Source organism: Leishmania braziliensis, chromosome 36, assembly GCF_000002845.2.
Source record: "Leishmania braziliensis MHOM/BR/75/M2904 complete genome, chromosome 36".
NCBI lineage: Eukaryota > Euglenozoa > Kinetoplastea > Trypanosomatida > Trypanosomatidae > Leishmania > Leishmania braziliensis.
Window position 1 is genome coordinate 2,498,112 of NC_009327.2, and position 22,847 is coordinate 2,520,958.

The window sequence follows — 22,847 nt, forward strand, 5'->3', positions numbered from 1 at the left end:
CAGAGGCCGGGGGGGCTGCTTGGCTGGCTGCTCCCAGACTGAGGGCACCGGGCACTGAGATACCACGCTGGGGTGCTCACTATTATCAGAGATCCTTAGAGGTGGAGGAATGTCGGTTCTCGTGCTAGTCACACGTGTTTCTTCAGCATTCCTCCACATTCGGGAAAAACAAATTTTGCTGCACCTTTTTCTACCCTTGCAGAGCCTCTTTGATTCTTCCAGTCAAGCTGCTGGGCAGGGGCAGTCCGAACATCACCAGCGGCGGCGGGAGTAACACTGCCGGGACTTTTGTCACAGAAAAAAGCCACAACAATGTTTGCTGGAAAGAATACCCGTAGGCATTATGCGCCTTGTAGGAGGGGGCCGCAACACATTCTCGCACCGCCACAAGTGTGCCTACAATTGTTGGCGGGGGGGGGGAGTGGGGGGCCACTTGCTGCGCAGTCCGTGTAGACAGTGCCATGGACTTCAGAGCCTCCAGGCGAAGTGACGTCTTGGTATGCTTGCATCCCAGGAAACTGGGGAACTGATCAGTCGCATGGCGACATGTCCATTGAAGCGCAAATGAATAGGAAAATTAAGTATAAACGATAAATGAGAATGCAACTCCACTGAGTGAGGAAACAATGAGAAAATATCGTACAGAATGAGTCTCCAAGGGGCAAAGAAAATTATGGCCACAAACGGGTGTCACGAGAACACTTTCGACGTACACATGACTTGTCGTGCAAGGAGAACACAAGGAAAGAGTTGGTGTTTTCACTTCTCTCATCCAGAGTTCCACAAGAGAAAAAACGTAGGGAACAAACTCCGCGCATCGAGAGCACCCTCGTGCTCTCTTTGGGGTATTTTCAATGAAAGAAATGGGAAACGTGTGAAGAGCCACTTCAGCTACGCAGAGATGCATAAATAAGATAAGGGTGGGTGAGCGGACTTTATGTTCTACTTTGCAAACTCTTTTGGCGTGTGTGGGGGGGGGTGAGTGCATAGCAAGGGACAGAACACCTACTGCTTCTACACATACCGAAGTAAAAATAAGGAAAAAAGCTCCAGTTTGACTCCTTTCAGAAAATAGTCCCGCATGTACGTCTACTTCGCCTTCGGGCTGGCATCCTCCTCCTCCATGTCAACGCAATCCTTCAAGTTCCGTTTTGCCCGATCCTCGTTCGAATCCCATCTACATGCTCCACAACGCTTTATACCCGTGTGTGGTTGTGCTGTCGTACACTCTTTCCAGAAAATCCATTTCCTCAAAGCGCGGCACTCAGTAGAAAACTCCACGAGAACACAGCGAGCCGGAATGAAGCGAAACAAACGTCGACGACAATCCGCCAAGTGTCGTGCACACGCCTTCTATGAGCAAAGCACCCTCAGAGAGCACAGTAAGAATAAAACCCCGAAAAAAACATCGCCAGACAAACGAATAGCGCGCACACACACACGTGAGTACGCCCTTGCAGATGAATACCAGGAAAGTCACAAATGACTTCAGAAGTAAAAGACCTGCTAGGAGATAGGACTGAGTGATAAGCTATGACTACACATATATATATATATATATAGCCGAAAACTAAAACATGCCTTCATTGCCAATGAAATACACGTATGCTACCGCCCTACTTGTTGTGCTCACGGATAGCCGCACCGACAGCAACGCCGTTGGTCACACCGTAGAGAATGTCCGCGGCAATGCGGCGCCTCTTCTCCGGCGAGAGCACGCGCGGCCTCAAGTTCATGGGCCTCAGGAAGGCAGAGGTGTCAGGTGGAGTCGTGATGCCGCTGCTGCTGCCGCGCTGCGCTGTTCGTGCTGCTGCTGGGCCCCTGTGTTTCGGCTGTGGGGTGGCACTGGTAGTCGGCCGCCGAGAGGATGTGGGCGGGCGGGCAAGCCTTGTTTGTGCAAACCCGGCGGTAAACCTCGCAGCGCAACGGCACCGGCTCGTTGTCCGCGATGGTGCGCGGGCAGCCCATGTTGCTGTACTGAGTCGTCGTCATGGCGCAGTTGCCATCCTCCACGGTGGGGCGTGAGTAGTCGACCATGCGGCGGAAGTTATCCAGCGGGCAGATGCCGGTGGAGGCGATGTACATGTTGCCAGCGCTGTCCATGCAGTGCACCTCGATGCCGCTCTGCTGGAAGACGTAGATACCGTTGGCTGCCTTCACGGGGTTGCCGCGGATGAGGCGCACGTACCAGCCGTTGGCATCCTCGGTGTCCTGGAGAAGCTCCACGAAGATGGTAACCGCGTAGGGCGGGCGCATCGTCGTGTTGCCCTGGTCACCGAACGTGACCGCCAAGGGAGCGATCGTTGTGTCGTGAGCGCTGTACTCGAACAGCTTGTACGACGGCGAGAGGCGGTGGGCGTTCATGTTGGCCAGCATCGTCTGCGCAAGGTTCTGCGAGGGCGTGCCCTGAGTGCGATCGAGCTTGTCCGTGTCGTTCCAGCCAAAGACATACTTGTACCAGGCGGCGTTCACCTCGACGAGGCCCGGATACGCCGCCTTGAGATCGCTGGTGGAGTCAAGCCGGCCGGAAGCCTCGAATGCGGCGGCCACGTCGTACAGGTTGAGGACGCAGTCGGCGCGGGCGTTGGGGTCCGCGCACAGGCCCTCGATCCATGCGTCCTTGGCGGCGGCCTGGATGGCGTCCCAGGTGAGGTGCGCGTCGACCACCGGGTTGAGGGTGGCGGACAGCGCCGGGCTGTCGAGCCAGCTACGGCCCATCACGGACGGCACCGTGTCGGTGCTGAGCAGCGTGTCGGTTGTCATGTTGTGCGAGTACACCACCGGGAAGAAGTAGTCGTCCTCGAAGAGGCCGTGCAGGAAGGCGGTCGCACTCTGGATGGTGCGCTGGGTGTCAGTGGAGCGGGTGTACACGACCGAGGAGTTGTACCGCGTGGACGGGAAGAGAGGGCTCTCCACAAGTGAGGGGTCGTTGTAGCGGCCGCGGGCAAACTTGCCGATCGCACGGACCATCTCGACGCCCTCGTCGGTCAGCTCGCCGCACGGATACACGGTGCCGCAAATCTGCGTCGCATTGTCGTCGACGAGGGCACTGCGGGCACCGTGGCGGTGTGCCACCTGCACCATGCGCACCACCAGGCGCGCGTCGACCGACACGGCCGCAGCGACCAGCAGGGCGGTCGCCAGCACACGGAGGAGCTTCGAGGCCATGGTGCTTTGCCTGTCCTCGTTCCTCTACGTCTCTCTCAAGGGTACGAGGTGCGGCCGCGCTAGGAGGTAAGAGGAGCGAAGAAGTAAAACTGCAAGTGGGAGAGCAGCTGATGCTGGCAGAAAAAAAAGATGAACAGGGGAAGGATGATTTCTGGAGGACGCCGAAGGGTTGGGGGCGCGCCTGTGTTCTTTCGGCAGCGAGTGATGCGCGGGACGTGAGGGAAGGAGAGGCTGAGGTGGAAACGTGCGGAGAAAAGGGGAGAGGAATATCGTTAGGGTCGCGCAGCGATTCACAGAATGGTAACTGCGAACGCGCAGAAAGTGCTGCCACTTGTATTCGCCAGAGTTCCGAACAGCGGCGGCGGTAGAGGCATCAGCGGGAAAACACGGTGTCGTGCAAAGGATAAGCCATTGCAACAGCGAGCTGCACAGCTCAAAGTGGCATCTGTCGTCCACAGCTGTGCAAAGTTAGTCACACGGAGTGCGGTGGAGGGGGTGCACAAGAAGCACGTGAGAAAACACAGCTAAGAGGAAAAAGAGAACGTCAAGCGCAGCTGGACGAATGCTCTCTCTCTCTCTCCCCCCCCCCCCCCCACACACACACGCAGACTGTCACGCATGCATTTGCACAGGCACTATGTGCTTGGCCAAAGAGGGCAAGCACTACTTCAACTGGGTTTCAAGGGGTGCTAGGTATGTATTAGACAACAGCGGGGCGCGGCCCCACATCCTCCACACATAGTAATGCGCGTAGGCTATTTATGGCAATGCCAAGCTTCTCATCTCCGAAGTCACAAATGAACGCACCACGCTGATGCACTGCAGCTATCTTGGGAGGCTGCGCGGAACGGGTGACTGCGCCATGGCGAGATGGCCAGGCCGACAAGGATGGGGACCCTGCAAAGGGGACGTGTCGAGATGGGCGGTCCATGGCGTAGTACATGCTCTCTCTCGTTAGCAGCAGCGGATACTCGGTTGCCGCCGCCAGCTGCATGCAGATGCGTGGGGATGGCAGGGTGAAGTATAAGGCCTGTCCTGCCGGGCTACCTTCATTGCGCTGCCGAGCAGATTCTCCAGGCAGCCAGCAAGGCTCCACGAGATGGTCGTTGATGATACAAGGGACGACAGAGCAGAGGTTATGACCTGCAGAGGGAAGGAAACAACCATCGGCGTGCCTTTCTGCCAGCCCACCTGCAGGTAGGAATGAGTTTCGATGACCAACAAGGTCATGTCCTTGTCGAAGCACATGAGCCAGAGGCCAATGCACAGGCGCTACATGCGCTCTGCGTGGGTGAAAGAGTACTTTGAAGACCACACCCACATCACCGAGCACACACAGAAAAGGGCAATGCAACCGGACGATGGAAAGGGTTAGATGGGCATGAATGACAGCTCCAGCAGAAGCGGCGCGATGCTTCTGAAAGTGGTTGCCTGTGTTCGCCACAGATCACCACCCCACCCAGTTAGAGGAAAATGAACGCCGATGGTAGTAGCAAGATGCGTGAGAGAAAGTGAGGGGAGGGGTGGTGATGCCATCCGGTAGAGAGAAGGAAATGAAGGCCAAAAACCAGTGCAACCGCGACGCCACAGCCAAAAACAAAAGGGGATGCGCGGTGGTACGAAGGGGGCGGGAGAGGCAGAGCCAGAGAGAAGCGGCAGAAGCAAACAAACGGTGGCAAATGCACAAGTGCAAAGGAGAAGACCCAAAACTGCACCCCCTTGGGGCAACGCAGACACGCACCCACCAGCAATGAAACCGGCAAGAGAGAAGGATTGTCAAGAGAGAAAGCACGCGCAAGATGAGAACGCAAGCGCATGGTATAGCAAAGAAGCAAAAAGCAAACCGCGCTTCAAGGAGAAAGTGGCGAAAGACATACGCTAAACAGGCCAGAGCAATGTAAAGGGAGGCGGGTCGGGGTGCGGCACCCCCGCGACACTGTGCTCACATCTCCTCACCCACGTGCACGCACGCGCATACACAGATCAAGTCAGCGCAGTTCCGTGAGGAGCGGGAGGGTAGAAGGAAAGAAATGAGTCGCTCTTCCCGTGCTACTTGCCGTTGCTGTGTTGTGCTGCAGAGGCTTCCTCCTGTGGCTTCCTAGAGACAATAGAGATGGCGCTGCCACTTGTGGGGGCAGGGATCACCGACACGGACCCACAGAGGAAGGAACAAACGGGCCCAGCAATCGGGAGGGCAGACGGGGTATGCGAGGGCGAGAGGCAGGAAAACAAGAGAAAGCCGGGCTGTATGGGGAGATGGTAAGGGGAGGACAACGTGGTGGTGTGCAGTGCACAAGTCGGCGCAAGTGTGATGCCGGCGTGCGCAGCCTACCCCCTTCTCTCTCTCTCTCTGTGAGGGAAGTAAGTGGGCACCGGAGTAGCACAGAGAGAGAGAAAGATACCCATCAAGGCAGAAGAGGGGTCTGTGGTAGGGGGGTAAAAGAAGCGACCGCAAAGATGCGTCTTAGCACAGGATTTTCCCTAGTTGTGCTGCCGGTGACAACGCTGAGACACCTTCTGTGCCGTGCACTGAGAGATGGACATGAACACCGTGTCAAGGGTACACACGCACTCATCCTCGGCTCTCCTGCCGGCGTTTGTCTCTCACCTCCATGATGCACTTCAGCAGATCATCGAAACAACGTAACGGCAACCATCAAAACCCACCATCCATAGCGCAGAGGGATCTGTGTGGAGGAGAGAGCGAGACTATGAGCACGGAGAGAATGAGAAAACCGGCTCACGACTCACCGGCCGTCGTGGTCGCCGTGATCCAGGTAGGACTCTGCCGAAGAGACGGAACAGAGGTCATCTGCGTGCGAACCCCTTTTGAAGGAAATGATATGCGACAAAGCACTTGCTGTGCCCTCCTGTGCGTCTGCATCCGGTTCACCGCGAGACCGCTCCGTGCGCGCAGAGCTGTTGACGCATCGCTCTCGGGCGCTACGTCGTCGGTGCGACTCAGGCGGCTTCGCACGCGAGGGATACGGCAGCGACGGGTCGGCCGGAGAAACAGATGGCGGCGTACTTCCCTTGTCACCGGCAGAGTCCTCTCGCGCCGCATCGGAGGCGGCCGCAGGCCAGCGGTGACCAATTTGGTGAGCCGGCTGTGGCGGAGGTGGCGCAACTGGCCGCGAGCTGTCCAGCATTATATGACTGCGCTGAACTGTGTGTTTGAACTCGACTAAGGAAGGGGAGAGGTGACCGTGCGTACTTAGCCGCCGCACAACGAAGGTCTCAGAAAGAAAACTGTCGATCTTCGGCGGGGTCTCTGCTGGGGTTGAGGCTGCAGCACTGACTTCACGCTCGCCTGCCGCTGAGAGGATCAGCCTGCTGCTGCCATCACTTCCGGCGCCGGGCAGTGCAACGTTGTCATGCTCATTCAGAGGCACGGTGAGCTTTGTGTGCCTCTCGCTTTCCACGCCGTTACTTGCCTCCGCCTCTGACTTGTGCGCTCGCGGCGCCCCGCGCTGTGCGACGTCGCCTCCGCTGGCGCCTCTGGAACTGCAGGGCGGACTGGTGCGAAGTGCTGGTGTGGGGGACATGTGATAGGCCCGTGCAGTTGTCAGCTGAGACGACGCGGAGGTCGATGAGTCTTTCAAGGCACGCCGTAGTTGCCTAGAGCACGACGGTGGGGTGAGTTGTGGCGTAGGGGAGCGGCTGACAGGGGTCTGCCCGTTCGCTTGCGGCTGCGCCTGGGTCCGAAGCTGCCGGTCACGCTGCTGTGGAGTGGCATCCAGCTTTACCTGCGTATGAGTCCAGAATTCAGTAGCGAGGCGATCTCGCAGGCGCCGATATCTATCAGTCCGAAAACCATCACGTGCTTGAAACACCGACGCCTCGCGCCGCTTTTCCTCTTTGTGCGTCTCACGCAACGTCGCTTGCGCCTTGCGTAGCTGCGACTGATACTCAGACGAGCACATGCCACCCACTCGGCCCCACGCCACGATGGCTTCAGCGGCCTCCCTATCCCAGTTCTCGAGCCGCTCTCGCAGAAACATCTCCAGCAGACTATGGTGGGTGGCAGCGCCGGACGTTGTGCTGCTGACGCCGCATTTACACCGTTGCATCGTAGGGCAGCGAGGGCTGTTGCGCGGAGCCCATAGCCTTTGTACGATAAAAGGTACGTGATGGTGCAAAGGTTTAGTTGGCCTCGTGTTCAGTAAATGCTGAATTGATCTTCATATGGGTCTTGATTCACGGAGGTGCGTGGGTGTGCATGTGCCGGTGTAAGTGTGGGGTATACGTGCGTGCTATCGGACCTTTCCTCTCTACTGATGTAGATCGTAGCTGGCTGCACAACCAGGAGCTCGAAAACGTTCCGCAAAGACACACATACACACACTCACTCAGAGACTACAAGACGGTGATCAGTCCCGCTCGCCACGGTTTATTATGAAGTCTACGCTGTTGTAGGAAGCAGGTGCTGCTTGTTCCTGTCGAGAGAGTCGGTGGGCTTGAATGACTAAAGAAGGCAGAGGGAACCATGAGACTGCAGGGATGGAGCTTCGGAGAAATGCCTCTTGGAGCACCTGACATCGACGACGTCAGCGGGTACTGTAAATCAAAAAAGCGTTGAAGCAGCCGCATCTGTGCCGCCCTCGTCGGTTCCCTGACAAGCTTTCATATTGGAGTCAATGTGATCCATTTGCCATAGCGAAGAAGCACAGTCTGTTGCCTGGCAACACAGTGGTCAGAAGTGCGGCACAGTGGGCCAAGCCACAACAGGTGTGCTGGTATCGAGAGGCACGTTCAAGAGGATGCTCTCTTTTCTTGTGACGCTGCCTTGCAAGACAAAAGGGAGGCGCCCTTCAAAAAAGACATCCCCACGCTCCACTATCAATACGCACGCGCGTTTCCACACACACACACACACACACACACACACACACGCGCCCTCACGTTGTCCATGGGCGCAAAAAAGAGAGAAGAGCGGGGGAGGAGGGGGGTACGCTAAGAGGCACTAAGAGCGCACCACCGCACAGCAGACGCCAGCCTCAAACATGGAACAGGTCACTAAGCAGCGGAGAGGGGCTGGACGAGCAAAGACACACAGTACAAGGCCAGTCGCACACCTGCGCGAAGAGAGAGCGGTGCAGGAAAACACCAATGAGAACTCTTCTAATGCCTGCATGCAGACACACCCAACGGAAGATCCGATCTCCGCATTCTTATCGATTCTCTTTCCCTCGTCAGGCTGATGAGGCGCAGAGGGAGGGAAGGCAGGAGGGGCATCCCCCGCAATCACGACCACGCGCGGGTGCAACAACAACAGCGAGGAGGAAGAGAGAGGAAAGGGCGAAGGAAAAGGGGTAACTCGTACGGATGAAAAACGAAAAAAGGGGGTGGGGACACGGAGAACAAATATGAGCACGAGAAGACGAAAGAGTCACAGAAGATAAACGATAACGGTGAGACCACAACCGCCGCCGCGTGCGGATGCTATAGAGGTGTCGCGGGGAGTCGCTCCTCTCTTTTCACCATCACTCAACGAGAGAGGTACAGGGCGGGCGGGCGAGGGAAGGGGGGGGGAGAAAAAAGGAGCACGACCACATGGCTCCCTTTTTGACGTAGGAGCGGGGCTGCGAGCCGCCGCGTAGCTCGAGCTTCTTCGATCAGGTTCACGGTGTACCCCTCCGTCAGCTCCAACCCGCCGCTAATACACATCTGTTATGTGGTGGCGGTAGTGCATGCTAATCTCGTTGTACAGAGTTGCCTTGTACTCCTCCTTGGTGTAAATCTTTTCATCTACGAGGGGCAGAACGAGTGGATCGAGGCCTTCGATCCTCTCCAGTTCACCAGGTTGCACAAACGGGGCGACGTAGGGGTGCTGCAGCGCCTCCACCGCGGAGAGTCGCCTCCGCGGGTTGAAGACAAGGAGCTTCATCATCAAGTCTGTCGCCTCGCTATCCTTCAGGCTCTTGTTCCCCACAAGTGGAGAGAAGCTCAGCGGGGTCGGAAGGGAGTTGATGAGCGTTTCGAGCTCGGGCGAGTGGATGCTGCGCACGTCTGCGTCGCTCGGCACGCCGATGGCCTCGACGATTAGGCGGAGTTGATCCAGCGTGTTGCGGCCCTCAAAGAGCGGGTGGCCCAGCAGCATCTCCCCAATCACACATCCGATGGCCCACATGTCCATCGCTGTGGAGTACGCGCGCGACTTCACTAAGATCTCCGGTGACCGGTACCACCGGGTTGCGATGTAGTCCGTCAGGTCCAGAAACTCCTGCTCGTTGTCGAAGCCGCTGCGAAATGTGCGGGCCAAGCCAAAGTCTCCGAGTTTGATGGAGCAGTCGCTGCTCACAAATACGTTGGCCGGCTTCAAGTCCCGGTGAATGACGTTTTGTGCGTGGAGCTGCGCCACGGTGCGAAGTAGCTGATAGGTGAGGAAGCGCTTGTGATCGCGCTGCAGAAGGTTTTTACGGATAATCGCCGTGAGGTCTGTCTCTATCAGCTCAAAGACGAGGTACAGGTCAATGTCGTTAGCCGCACGAATCACGTTGAGGATGTCGACAACAAAGGGGTTGTGTCGCAGCTGCTGCAGTAGCATGACTTCCCGATAGGTGCGCTGAGCGTCTTGAACGTTGCCAAAGGCGTCGTAGACCTTTTTGAGGGCTACGAGTTTGCCAGTAAGGTGGTCGAGGGCACACCACACTACCCCGTAAGCGCCGCTGCCAATGTGGCGGAGAATGCGGTAGCGCTGCTCAACCTCGCCGTCGAGGCCATAGGAGGTCATAGTGGCAGTGATGAGAGGGCTGCAAGAGAGATGGGGGAAGGGAGAAAGAGGTAAGCGTAGAGAGGCCAAAATTGTAGGCTTCGATTCGGGTTCTATAGCGTATTGAGGTGCGACAATTCACGCGCGTACGCTATGCCTTTTCTCTGCATACCCACCCACAAGGGAGGCAAAAAAAAAACAACGAGAAGAGTAGACAGAAAAAATGGGCAATAAACGCACACACACACACACACAGTCGTGGGAGGTCAAGTGCTGCACACGGTGTATAGTTCTCCTTGCCTTTTCGTTTATTAGCTAGCACTTCCTCAACCAACGTCGGACGCTGGCGTACAGGTGAAACGACCAGACAAAAGATCGCGCGCCCGAGCGAGAGGCATTGATGTGAGAGGCAAAGAAAAAGGGGGTGCCGATGGAAGACAGAGAAGTGAGATGGTAGCAACCAGACACACAGGAGAAGGCCACGCATTCGTTAAGCATTCCCTCAGGCAAAAGAGCGCTCTCTTCTGAGATCCTGTCTGCCTCGCACCTACCGTCATGCACGTGGAAGCGTCACGCCTTGCGCATTTCGTACAAGAGAGAGAGAGACTGAGGAAAAGGACTAGGCGCTTTCTTTGTAAGAGCACTGGCCGAAACACTTCCTCGAAGCGCGTGGGCTCCGTCTTCTCTGCAGCCGCCCCTTTGTCGTGATAGGGGTCGATGGCTGTTCCTGCGTTAGGTTTACGTGCGCTTCTTTTTTTTTTTTTACTGTGGTGATCCACCATACGATCACCATGTCTTTTTTTCGCCTTTAGGCGTCACCCCTCTGCTTAGCCGTGCACGTATGTTAGTGACACACTATCGTTTCTCCTGTTCTTCTTCGTTCTGCCGGCGCGTGGTAGTGCTGGTGCAGTGTGCAGTTACACGGCGTCCTTTCCTTCCTTCTTCCCCCAAACTACCCCTCGTCCCTTGTACATTCCGGCACGTGGCAAGCGACGTTTCAAGCAAACGAGGGGGCGACATAAACACACACACACACACACACACGTTCTCGGGAGGAGCTGCAAACGTGCAGGCACACCCTGAGATGCTGCATCGCTGTCCCTCAGTTCGGCCCACAGGAAGAGCAAGAGGGGAAGAAGGGACCGCGAGAGAGAAGAATCGGGGAGTGGGGTGAAGAAAGGAGATGAGGTTCACGGAGAGCGAAGGGGTGATAGACAGAGTAGGAGAGTAGCCAATGAACAACAGCGCTTGAGGGGCAGCGAGCGAGAAAAAGAGAGGAGGTGGACGAGTGACGGGCTTTTGGTGGTGGCGCACAGACACACCCAGGCAGAGAGGAGAGGAAAGGGTGATATCCCACATACAAACAAAAGCGCTCAACAGGGATCATACGAAAACATCGCGCGTCTTCCGCTTCGTTTAAAAAGGCTGAACAGAAGGACACTCGCAACGCCATCGTCCTTGACACATGCGCAAAAGAAAACAAACAGCAGCAGCGGGAAGAAGTAGGGTGAGAGTGTGATCGACTTTGTCTCTTTTGGTTTGACCGTTTTCCCTTCGTCGCCTCCACTCCACAACCCTCTCCGTCCCATTTGCCAAATGCTGTTGCTGGATGTCTACTGGCCCTTTCATTCCCCCTCCATCACCCTCTCCCCTCAATCTCTAGTCGACCCCAACCCCTCTACTTGTCCTTCTTCCCTCTTTTTTTTTCCGTGCTCGTGCCTTCTTCACCCCCTTCTCTTCGCCGATCCACGCCATTCTCGATCACTGCACACGACAGGAATGCGAACAGAAAACATTCTTGCGGCCTCCTTCCCTCTAGGCCGTTGAACTGCAGAAAAAAGACACAGTAGGCTCCGAGACGAGTCGGAGTAGAAAAGTGCCCCCCTCATGTCCTTTGTCTTGAGCTGTTCTGTCAGCATAATCACAACGGACCGTGCTGACGGTGCCAAGACGTTCGGCAGAGGGAGGGGGGGGGGGTAGATGCAGCAGGGAAGAGAGAGGGAGGTGCCCGTGGAGTTGCAAGAGAGCGCCAGCAAGTGTGTTGAGGTACGCCACACAACACTGCGGAGTCCGTGCGCGCCCAAACAGCGACGCCGTTTCTCTTTACCTCTCATTTCTTCCCCCACGCTCTCTTTATCCTTCTCCATTCCACCACTCCCCCGAACTCTGTGTAACTTTGTCTACGTTCATCTCCTGGCACGGACTTGAACCCAATGAGAGAAGGGGGCTGGAAGAGCGCTGAGAAGCTGGCAGTACCAGTCGTGCATACACCATAGATAACATAGACCAAGAACCATCACGGCCTAGCGAAAGGAAGAAAAAACGCCAACAGAGAATAAAGAGGGCAGTCAACCCGAAAAAGGGCGGAAGGGAAAAGAAGAGAGAGAGAGAGAGACCTGCACAAAAGAAAAGGGAGTGAGGAAGATCAGCTCGAAACTACTTTACCGAAAGCCGCGAACACGTGCCCATCCCAGATCGGCACATGCAACAGCACGGCCAGGCACACCGGCAGCGGTTGCACTTCAATTGGGACCAAACTCATCGCTCTGCTGCCGCCTACCGCAGTCGCTGTCAGCGCCGAGTGTGTGTGTGTGGGGGGGGGGGGATGAAGGGTCAGAAATCGAAAAACAAAACAAAAAAATAGAAAAAAGAGGTTTCCGCGTAGACGACAGTTCCCCACCTCTCCAGTCGCCAGCCACCCCCTCCCATGTTTTCCTTCCTCCTCGGAACTCACGTTTCCACGCAAGAAAAACCAAAGGACTCAAAGCAAGGCAATGGGTAAGAACGTGGAGAGCAAGAGGCAGCGTGTATGGAGAGCCCTCACCTTTTTCCTCTTGTTTTAGCGCCTCCCCCTGAGTTTCAACTGGAGTGTCGTGCGCACGTGTATGAGCGCCTGTGAGAGAGGCAGGTGTGTGTTGAGGGGATCGGAGAGCGAGATGTGGCGCATCACAAGAAATCGCTTCGGGAGGTGAAACGTGTACTGTCTTCTTCAAGTAGGTCGGCTACACAAGTGCTTCTGTTTGGTTTCCACTGATGCCTTTCATCGAACAATTGCCCGTGCCTATGGGGGACTGTGTAGTGCGCCAAGGCCGCCTTGTCTCTCTCCCCTTTTCCCTCTACAGAATCGAGTGCACTGGATTGCCACACCGCAACACGTGGACATACACATACACCCACATGCTGCCACTCAAGTACAAGGAGAACCTAAAAGAACGTAAGAGGGGGTAAATAGTATACCCAACAGAGAGAGAGAATGCCCTAAAAGGTGGCCAAATATAGAAGGGGAGGGGAGCACAACGCAAGACGAAAAATCAAAAAGATCCCTTGACAGAGCGGCACACCGCCGTACGGCCGAAAAGCTGCGCAACTCACGAAAGAGCCACACAGATACGCGTGTATTCAAGAAGGATGTGGAGATTTCGACGCAAAATAGGTGAAGGACTCAGTCTCCTTACGCCGCTTCAAATGCGCGTACATGCTTCCACCTACAAGCGCGCAGGCGTGAGGGCGATAATAGGCGCACGCCCCCCCTCCACACACACGTGTGTACGCTCAATAAGTGGGTGGGTGTACGCTATGACGGTGTGAAATCCCTTTTGAGTTCCCCCACTGCATCTTGTGGGTTTGTCTTACCCCGCTTTGCTTCACTGTTTCACACTTGTTAACTTTTGTTGTCGAGCCACCTCCACGATCACGACGACATAGCACGCTCGCCTCGGCGCATCCACACCGATAGTGACTGATGGCGAAATCGGATACGCGGTGGCAACGGCGCCGTGCCTGCATGAAAAATACCACGAAACAATAGGAAGGCGAAGAGTAAGCGCAAAGACGCGCACTTGAGAATTGGGTGAAAGGTCAAACAGAATGTGCCGGGGGGGCGGCAGAGGTAAAGGAGCGAGAAAAAAAGTAACGGGGTAGACAAGGGGGTAAGAATGGAGGGGGGTAGTGGTGGTGGAAGAGAAGTGAGAAAGAGAGCTCATCTACAGAGAGTAAGTACGGAGGTAACCAGCGTTGGAGGGAAACAGCCGAAAAAACACGCAAAGAACAAAAAAACGAGGAAAGGACGCCTTCAGTTCAGTAATGGCGTAATACAGCGAAAAAAAAATAGGAGACAAGACAGAGGCTGAGGAGACCCGGGGGACAGAGAGAGGGGGGGCTGGAAGATGTTCGAGGTCAGCAAACAGCTCCCCTTGCCCCACCCAGAACGAGAACAAAAGGGGCAAATAAGAAAAAAAGCACACGTGCGCGGAAGAGGTGGACAGCAAAGGTAGGGCGAACGTTCTCCGACTTGCTTGAGTTTTTTAATAAGGTAGTAACGAAGAAAAACACACACGAACAAACGTCGCCGGGGCCGCTTTCCTTCTCCTTGCTTCACTCATCACTACCCCTCCACGCTGACATCACAGCCTTGAGTCCGAACTGGCCGCAGAAGGAAGTTGCTCCATTTACACCTGCCCTTTACCACCCTGGCAACGGAGAACACCTCCGTGCGTGGTATCGGGGGGGGGGTCCTATGCCCTACGGTGAGGAAAATCCAGGGAGCTCCTGTCGTAGCATGTCACATCGTGCGGTGAGGTTGCGAGGGGGGGATGTCGGCGTGTGTTTAATACCGGTGGCCGAATCCGTAGTCTGTACAGTGCATCTCAGCACCGCAGACATTGCCGATGTTGAAAGCTTGTCAGTCTCGTCCTTGTTCTCCAATTCACAATAGCCCCAGAGGGGCGTAGAGGGGAGGTGTACGCGACGTGGTCGCGCATCGACTACGAATATCAAAAGAAGAAAACACATTCAGCACCTCGACGAAGGTACCATGACAAGGACAAGGATAGCGATCATAGGTACGCCACGCTGCAGAGATGAAGGCCGAAGAGACAGGAGAAACACACACCCACACAGAAACTGAGTACATCTACAAGTACCCGAGAAAACTCTAGCGTGAGGTGGAGGGGAGAAACAAAAACTGTGAAACAAAAATGAAAGCGGAGAATACGCGCACCACGGCGTGCTTCAAGGAGAGTGAGCGAGTAGACGAAAAGCACCACTACACAGACCTCCCATACGCACATACACATCCAGAGAACCAGAGGCGCCGCATGCGCACCGCTATTTTAACGACGACACTCACCTTTTGTTCTTCGCCCCACTCAAGAAAGGGCAGGGGAAGCCCGTTTTTTTTTTTCGTACATTAATGCACCGTTGCTCTCCTCGTTCCTGCTGCTTCCACGGAGTTCTTATCGGATTGGCAAGTGTGCCGGAGAGAGACGAGAAAAGGGAGAGAGAGAGAAATTAATAAATTAATGAGGAAGGCATACCCAGCCTGCGAGCGAGGTTACAGGAAAGTAACAGAGGAGCTTAGATATAGGAGAGAGGAGAGACCGAGATAAGAAAGGGAGGGGGAGAGCAAAGAGAGAGCCAGATGCGGAGCAGATCCCTACCCTGCCACCCGGAAGCGCCGAAGACTGCACACAGTATTCATCTGCAGCCACACATGCAGAGAGGAAGAACATCAGGATACATTACCGGCGACAACTTCAGCCTTGATGGTTGTATTCCTGGACAGCCGCACCGACAGCAACGCCGTTGGTCACACCGTAGAGAATGTCCGCGGCAATGCGGCGCCTCTTCTCCGGCGAGAGCACGCGCGGCCTCAAGTTCATGGGCCTCAGGAAGGCAGAGGTGTCAGGTGGAGTCGTGATGCCGCTGCTGCTGCTGCTGCCGCTGCTGCTGTTCGTGCTGCTGCTGGGCCCCTGTGTTTCGGCTGTGGGGTGGCACTGGTAGTCGGCCGCCGAGAGGATGTGGGCGGGCGGGCAAGCCTTGTTTGTGCAAACCCGGCGGTAAACCTCGCAGCGCAACGGCACCGGCTCGTTGTCCGCGATGGTGCGCGGGCAGCCCATGTTGCTGTACTGAGTCGTCGTCATGGCGCAGTTGCCATCTTCCACGGTGGGGCGTGAGTAGTCGACCATGCGGCGGAAGTTATCCAGCGGGCAGATGCCGGTGGAGGCGACCTCCATGTTGCCAGCGCTGTCCATGCAGTGCACCTCGATGCCGCTCTGCTGGAAGACGTAGATACCGTTGGCTGCCTTCACGGGGTTGCCGCGGATGAGGCGCACGTACCAGCCGTTGGCATCCTCGGTGTCCTGGAGAAGCTCCACGAAGATGGTAACCGCGTAGGGCGGGCGCATCGTCGTGTTGCCCTGGTCACCGAACGTGACCGCCAAGGGAGCGATCGTTGTGTCGTGAGCGCTGTACTCGAACAGCTTGTACGACGGCGAGAGGCGGTGGGCGTTCATGTTGTCCAGCATCGTCTGCGCAAGGTTCTGCGAGGGCGTGCCCTGAGTGCGATCGAGCTTGTCCGTGTCGTTCCAGCCAAAGACATACTTGTACCAGGCGGCGTTCACCTCGACGAGGCCCGGATACGCCGCCTTGAGATCGCTGGTGGAGTCAAGCCGGCCGGAAGCCTCGAATGCGGCGGCCACGTCGTACAGGTTGAGGACGCAGTCGGCGCGGGCGTTGGGGTCCGCGCACAGGCCCTCGATCCATGCGTCCTTGGCGGCGGCCTGGATGGCGTCCCAGGTGAGGTGCGCGTCGACCACCGGGTTGAGGGTGGCGGACAGCGCCGGGCTGTCGAGCCAGCTACGGCCCATCACGGACGGCACCGTGTCGGTGCTGAGCAGCGTGTCGGTTGTCATGTTGTGCGAGTACACCACCGGGAAGAAGTAGTCGTCCTCGAAGAGGCCGTGCAGGAAGGCGGTCGCACTCTGGATGGTGCGCTGGGTGTCAGTGGAGCGGGTGTACACGACCGAGGAGTTGTACCGCGTGGACGGGAAGAGAGGGCTCTCCACAAGTGAGGGGTCGTTGTAGCGGCTGCGGGCAAACTTGCCGATCGCACGGACCATCTCGACGCCCTCGTCGGTCAGCTCGCCGCACGGATACACGGTGCCGCAAATCTGCGTCGCATTGTCGTCGACGAGGGCACTGCGGGCACCGTGGCGGTGTGCCACCTGCACCATGCGCACCACCAGGCGCGCGTCGACCGACACGGCCGCAGCGACCAGCAGGGCGGTCGCCAGCACACGGAGGAGCTTCGAGGCCATGGTGCTTTGCCTGTCCTCGTTCCTCTACGTCTCTCTCAAGGGTACGAGGTGCGGCCGCGCTAGGAGGTAAGAGGAGCGAAGAAGGTGGAGAAGCAGCTGTAATGTGTGCTGCTGTGGCGGCCGCGGAAACGAAAATAGGAAATTTATTTCTATATCTCGCTGTCTATTGGGTGGTTGAGCGTATTGTAGGGACGGACAGATAGGACTTACGTGGGAAAACGTGCGTGAGGAAATGTGCGAGGGAGCAGCTTATATTGTGTCCGTGTGTGTGTGTCTGGGGGGGGGGGGTATCTGCTCATGCGGAAGTCCCGGGGGAATGTGAAAGGTGACAGAGAGAGTCAGGAGGTCGTGGAAAGGATCATTGAGTGCGGGCGGTTGAGCCTTGGGTGGAGGGTTGGTGGTTGTGATAAAGTGCATGAGGGTGCTTGAAGATCGCGCTTTCACTCATGATGCACACGCACTGTGACCCGTAGCGTAATATTTAGCGGGGTAATGGATGTGCCTACTTGCGAACAATGGTAGTAATGTAGTATCTCCTTTGCTCTTGCTTCCAGTGGTGGTAGAGATGGTTTGGTTGGTGATGGAGGAGAGAGGGTCTGGCGACACACACAGACACATGCGCATGCCTATTCTAGTTTCTTTTGCCAAGACACACATGCAGACCCAAGAATGCGCGCGCACACACACACACATAAATAGGAGGACTTCATGAGCGCCTTTCTCCACCGAGGGCCTTCAGTCGCATCGCACGGAGCTCCTCCGGAGAGGGATGCGCAATCGGCGGTGCAGCAGGAAGTCTTGCTGAGACTTCGTTTGACTGATTCTCAGACAGCAGGACTCCACGCACGGTTCGGCCAGAGCCGGTGAAGGCAGGGTGCTCTTGCTCGGCGGTGGAGCTGCTGCCTTTCGCTCCTGTGAACGAGGAGTATGATTGACCTGGTTGGTGGTTCAACGGTTGTGCCCCAGCAGGCACTTTAGGACCGTCCGTGAGACTCGGCGGCCGGAAGTTAAAGGGTTGAAACTGCACACCAGTTGGAGTACTCGCGCCAATAACGTTGGCGCCAGTTGGTGATGCGGCCGCAGAAATTGGCGTCTCTAGCGGCGACGGTGGCATGTCAAGCGGCCGTTCAAAGTCAACCTTCAGCATCACTGGTGCACCGTCGGCACGCACCGTTAGGATACCATTTACGAGCTGCTGCTTCATGTCAATGATTTCCACCAGGTCGAGTTGGAACTCACGATCCACGTAGCTAATCACGATAGTGGTGCCCTTGGTGAGCACGGGATACTGAGCAAGGCGTAGCTCCAGCAGGTTCCGCGGATTCTCGAACATGACAAGCGCCTTCTGATGCGGCCGGAGCTTCACGAGGGATCCTGGCGGAAGACTGCAGCTCTGCACCTTTACCACCATTGTGCCACGAAGACCCAGGTGCTGGAACATCCAGTCCGGCAGCACCACCGAACCTGCCTGCGCGTTGAACTCGAGAACGGCTGCGTACACACGCTTCTTACTCGGGGTGATGATCTCAAACTGGAGGGGATACACCATGGTCATGCGGCACAGGTCATCCAGCACGCTGGATGGCAAGAGCACGCGACTACCGTAGTTAATGCGCTGCTGGTTGACGCTGGAGGCGGACACCGCCACCAGCCGCGTCTCGTAGGACTGCGGAAGTGCAGCCATAGTCCTGCAGCGGAGAAGGAGATGGGTGATGAATATGAATACCTGCTTAGTCCATCCAAATTTGTGATAGGAGGAATGAAGTTGAGTGATATAAATCACCCACCAGAAGAACTCAGGTGCCGCAGCGTTAAGGAAGAAGAGCTAAAGGAGAGCGAGGCATGAGAGATACGATTGACTTTCTACCCCACTGGTCGCAAGCGTGCTTTGCAATGGTATGCTTGGACGCCAAGCTGGACCTTCCATCCCTCGCACAGATAAGGAGCTCCACTTAATGTGTGATACTTGCCTGCTTAGCGTGTATATGACCACGTATGGGGCAAGTGACCCACACCTCCGTCTACCTATCCAGTCTCACCAGGTCCGATCTTTCTCGAGCCTCCCGAGTCGCTCGTGGGCTATTTGCCGAACCACAGCCCGCGTCACCAGTTTACAGTCCAAGGAGGGGGCACGCCGTGAGTGAGGTGTAGACAAGTTAGTTTGGCCCCTAAAAAGAAGAAAAAGTATGACGAAAGGGTATAGAGCAGGGAAAAAGGACTGCCTTCACACCAGCTGAGAGTACTGCGTGTGTGTTTGTGTGTGTGGGGGGGGGGGGGGGGGCGGCGTGGATCATCCGATTGCAGGCAATGGACAATGGAAAAGCATTTTGGGTCGTAGCGTGTGTGCGAGAGTTCTGTTCTTCCGTATCACACGTGACTTAACTAGAGAAGGAAAAGGAAACTGCGCGTCCAAACCAACCCGTGCATCGGACACAAGGCCGGCCTCAAGGCATCTGCTAGTCTGTGTCGCGAGGGGACGTATTGGAGGCTCGCTCTGTATGGGGGTAATCGCTGTCAGACCGAGGCGGAGTTCATGGCTGACGGTGAAGGCACGCGCTTATCCCTTACACACTCCGGAAAGCGTGGGTTTGTTGCCCACGAGAGGATATGTGCAGGATCTGAGAGGGACTGCGTCGCGAAAGGAGCCAAACACTTGGGTAGCTGCACGTGTTTCAGCCGCGTCCCCTATCGATCGCCAACCACCCCGACCAGAGAGTGACGAATCTGTCTAAACGTTACATACCTGCCCTCGTCGGCTGCGCAACACCAACTCGGCGTGAGCAATGGTCGGTCGCGCGCGAAAATCAGTTCTTCATCTGGCGCAACGCCGAAGGGCTCAGCTGTACCTTTATGCTCGAGTGCGATGCGCCATCGGCTCAGCTCTGCCCCGACCCTTCGGGCTTCCTTCAAATGCTCCCAATGCCGATGAACGGGAATCGCCAGCGCGCGCAGCGAACCACAGTTTCCCCACGAAGGCCTTTAGCTGTGCCACAACGAATTGGAGGAAATCGGCTGAATTCGTCTCTCGGGGCGCCCTTGAGGGCCTTTGGACCCACAGCCACACATCGTGTGCGGAGGTCAAAGTGAACGCCCACAAAGGTGCAAACTTGTGCGCACACCGTCTCCCTCTCGTGTTCAGCGTGGACCGCGATGGCACCACCGCCCCTTCCCCTGCAATTTGCAGGTTGTCGGTCCATGCGAGGACTGTTGTCTGTGAAGAAGCCCACCTATACATCCGTGCAGACGGGACCACCCTCACGGGCGGCCGACGAGTGCGCGGGCATTATCTAGGGACTAATGCGCAGCCCCATTCGGCAGCGCTCGCATCTCGTAGCACGAGCCGGTCCCGTCGCGGAATGGAAATCGAGCGTGGAGGTGCCGCGGCAGTTGTGCCTGGGGAAGCAAACACGTCAAGTCGAACGTCTCCCCCAACCCGTCGGCAGGCTCTGCCAGGGAGCCTCTGGTAGCGGCATGTGGGGCAGACAGCCGGCGTTCTGCAATGGAGCATTGAGGCGGCGGGGCCACACAATAAAGCGCAGTCGCGGGGCAGCAGACTTCTCCTCCAGCACTCTGAAAGCCGAGCGCAGTGAGTCCACCATCTCTGTATCGTCGATCGTTTTTTCGTCCACACCTACGGCCACCAACGACGCTGCCCACCGCTGAGTAAAAGGCATGAGTGAGGAGCTGTGGGTGCCGCCTTTACATCAGCCCCCAGGCTAGCCACACACTGCTGCACCCCCGCTCGCCTGCAGCGTCGTATCGGAGCGCAACGCAACGCTGTCATCCTGCAGGCGTGCGGAGGAGTGAAACATTCATCCGCAGGCACCGGTACGGGTGTGCGAGCGCTAAACAGCAGTGTGGATGTCTGGCCCTTGGGGAAGGAGGGAAAGGGGGGCATCAGTAGGCTTTCGTCGAAGAAGGAGCTACCTGGCCACGAGTCGCCCACCAAAGGAGCGTTGGGAGACAAGAAGACTCGAGCTTCCTCGCCAGCAGCATCTTCTGGCGAGCATATCGAACGGCTGTGCCCTGAATCACTCGCTGTGCAGGGGAAGGGGAAGCGTCGAATCACGGCGTCGCGCTTGCAGATCGCGTTGTCTGATATTCGGGCCAAGATGGTATCCATCGCTCCAGCCCTGATGCAGTGCACGCAAAAACCGCAAACCATCAGTGGAAGGTTGATCCTCCTGTGCTGGGAGGAGAAAGAGCGGCGTTTGCCGGGTAGAGACCTCCCACAACAGCCGTCGCAGGTGCACTTGGATCTCCCATCTCCACTCGCCGAAGTCGATCACTAGCCCGTCGAGAAAAACAAGTAGAAACAACTTGGCCGTCATCCTGATGATGTTGTCCTACCTGGACGCAGCCTTCCACATGATTCGGTACACTGCGCAGAGGAGTGGAGACACGACCCCCTCCCCCCACAACGATGTCGCTCAGAGACTCGCTGGGGATGGATAGGGCCTGCTGAGCGGTTCGAGGACCCCTCGCTCCTTTGATCACTGCATCCAGCAATTTGAGGTAGTGGACCGGCTGTCCAAGCTTGGAGGACACGCTGAGATGATGGTGCAGGTATGTGTGCTTGGCATACGGGGTAGCCTGCAGACTCACCACAAAGGCCGCGGCAGTCTCTTGATCAACAGGGCGGCAGTGGAGCTCGATAAAAGTGGCAGACTTATTGCCCAAGAAATTGATGGTGCTTCCATGGCCGCTTGGCGGAGAGTCCCTGGTACAGGGCCACGGGAAGCGGTGGGGTGCAGCCTTCGACACACAAGCAGTGGCGGCGCACTGCTGGCGCGCGATGAACCCACGTGGCGCCCTCAAGTCCCTCGAGGGAGCGAGCTGCCTGACTTGTTGCCCGAGAAGGGGGCAGCACGCCTTCCTACGAGGATTCGCGCGAGGCAAACCCCATCGAGCCTCCGCACGAGAAGGGTGGCGCTTGGTTGGCTGCGCTGTCCTCCTCCTCTGTTTTCAAGACGACTTCCCCGGGGTCTGGGGTGGGGTGGGGGGAGTTAAGCCTCGTCGTCACTGGTGGTCTACGGTCACATCCTCGTCCGTGGCCACGGCCGCCTCGTCCTTGACCGCTTCGACCTCAGAGTCCATTTACCCGACGCTCCGTCTCCAGCTGTCCCCCTCCACGCAGAAGCGGTGGCGGTGACTGCCTGTTCCCTCTGCGGACTCGCGCCGCTAGTCTTAAATGGAGTCCGTGGACGATATTGCGTCAAGCGTCTTGCACATCGATGTTGCGAGTCCTCAACTCCACGTTGTACAGCTTGCCAATGTGTGTTGCAACTGTGAAACTGAGCAAGACGTTCCGTGGTGACCATCGACGATAGTGGCCTCACACGAGCATCATGAGCCCGCCCAGTGCCTCGTGGTACGCCTTCATGTGTGGCACCTCTTCCGGGGGCAGGAGGAGGGGGGGGGGGGGCGGACACACCGCTCCTTTACCTCCCGGTCGAAAAGGCGTACTCCGGCCTACGTCGCCAGCAGTCGGCTTCAGGTCTCACGGTCGAAAACATCAAAGCCTCCTGTTGCGTCCCCGCCACCGGGATCTACGTCTCGGGCAATATAGGCCGACAGTCCCCAATCCCCATCCTTGGAGTGCCACCCGGACCTGACATCTGGCGAGTCAGAAGTGCCGCCCGCGTCGGAATCCCGCGGAACACGCGCTAGATCTCGAGCGCCCCTCCCCCCATGCCGGGAATGATGACTGTACTGTCTGACTACCTGTTGCTGTGGATGCTTTGGTTTCCACAGCCGCTACCCCCCCCTGCGGAAGCCTCAGGCATCCAGCCACCCAGTCCCACATATCGATGCTCCCCTACAGCCTGCTGATGGCCGCTCCTGTTCCATGCCACAAAAAGAAAACATCT

At 56.9% G+C, this 22,847-nt stretch overlaps 5 protein-coding genes across 5 annotated transcripts; all 5 read right to left on the reverse strand.

Annotated features, from left to right (window-relative positions):
• Positions 1–1,758: 1,758 nt before the first annotated feature.
• LBRM_35_6790 (putative histidine secretory acid phosphatase) lies at positions 1,759–3,084 on the reverse strand (the record flags this gene model as incomplete). Its single annotated transcript, XM_001569241.1, has 1 exon — positions 1,759–3,084. The coding sequence occupies one exon, from the start codon at positions 3,082–3,084 to the stop codon at positions 1,759–1,761; it is 1,326 nt and encodes a 441-aa protein (XP_001569291.1).
• Positions 3,085–5,915: 2,831 nt separating this feature from the next.
• Positions 5,916–7,238, reverse strand: LBRM_35_6800 (hypothetical protein, unknown function; the record flags this gene model as incomplete). Its single annotated transcript, XM_001569242.1, has 1 exon — positions 5,916–7,238. The coding sequence occupies one exon, from the start codon at positions 7,236–7,238 to the stop codon at positions 5,916–5,918; it is 1,323 nt and encodes a 440-aa protein (XP_001569292.1).
• Positions 7,239–8,824: 1,586 nt separating this feature from the next.
• LBRM_35_6810 (mitogen activated protein kinase homologue) lies at positions 8,825–9,901 on the reverse strand (the record flags this gene model as incomplete). The annotated part of the gene is made up of 1 exon (XM_001569243.1): positions 8,825–9,901. The coding sequence occupies one exon, from the start codon at positions 9,899–9,901 to the stop codon at positions 8,825–8,827; it is 1,077 nt and encodes a 358-aa protein (XP_001569293.1).
• A 5,513-nt stretch (positions 9,902–15,414) lies between these two features.
• Positions 15,415–16,977, reverse strand: LBRM_35_6820 (putative histidine secretory acid phosphatase; the record flags this gene model as incomplete). Its single annotated transcript, XM_001569244.1, has 1 exon — positions 15,415–16,977. The coding sequence occupies one exon, from the start codon at positions 16,975–16,977 to the stop codon at positions 15,415–15,417; it is 1,563 nt and encodes a 520-aa protein (XP_001569294.1).
• Positions 16,978–17,683: 706 nt separating this feature from the next.
• On the reverse strand, positions 17,684–18,661 carry LBRM_35_6830 (putative ubiquitin fusion degradation protein; the record flags this gene model as incomplete). The annotated part of the gene is made up of 1 exon (XM_001569245.1): positions 17,684–18,661. One exon carries the CDS (start codon positions 18,659–18,661, stop codon positions 17,684–17,686), a length of 978 nt encoding a protein of 325 aa, XP_001569295.1.
• Between the last annotated feature and the right edge of the window lie 4,186 nt (positions 18,662–22,847).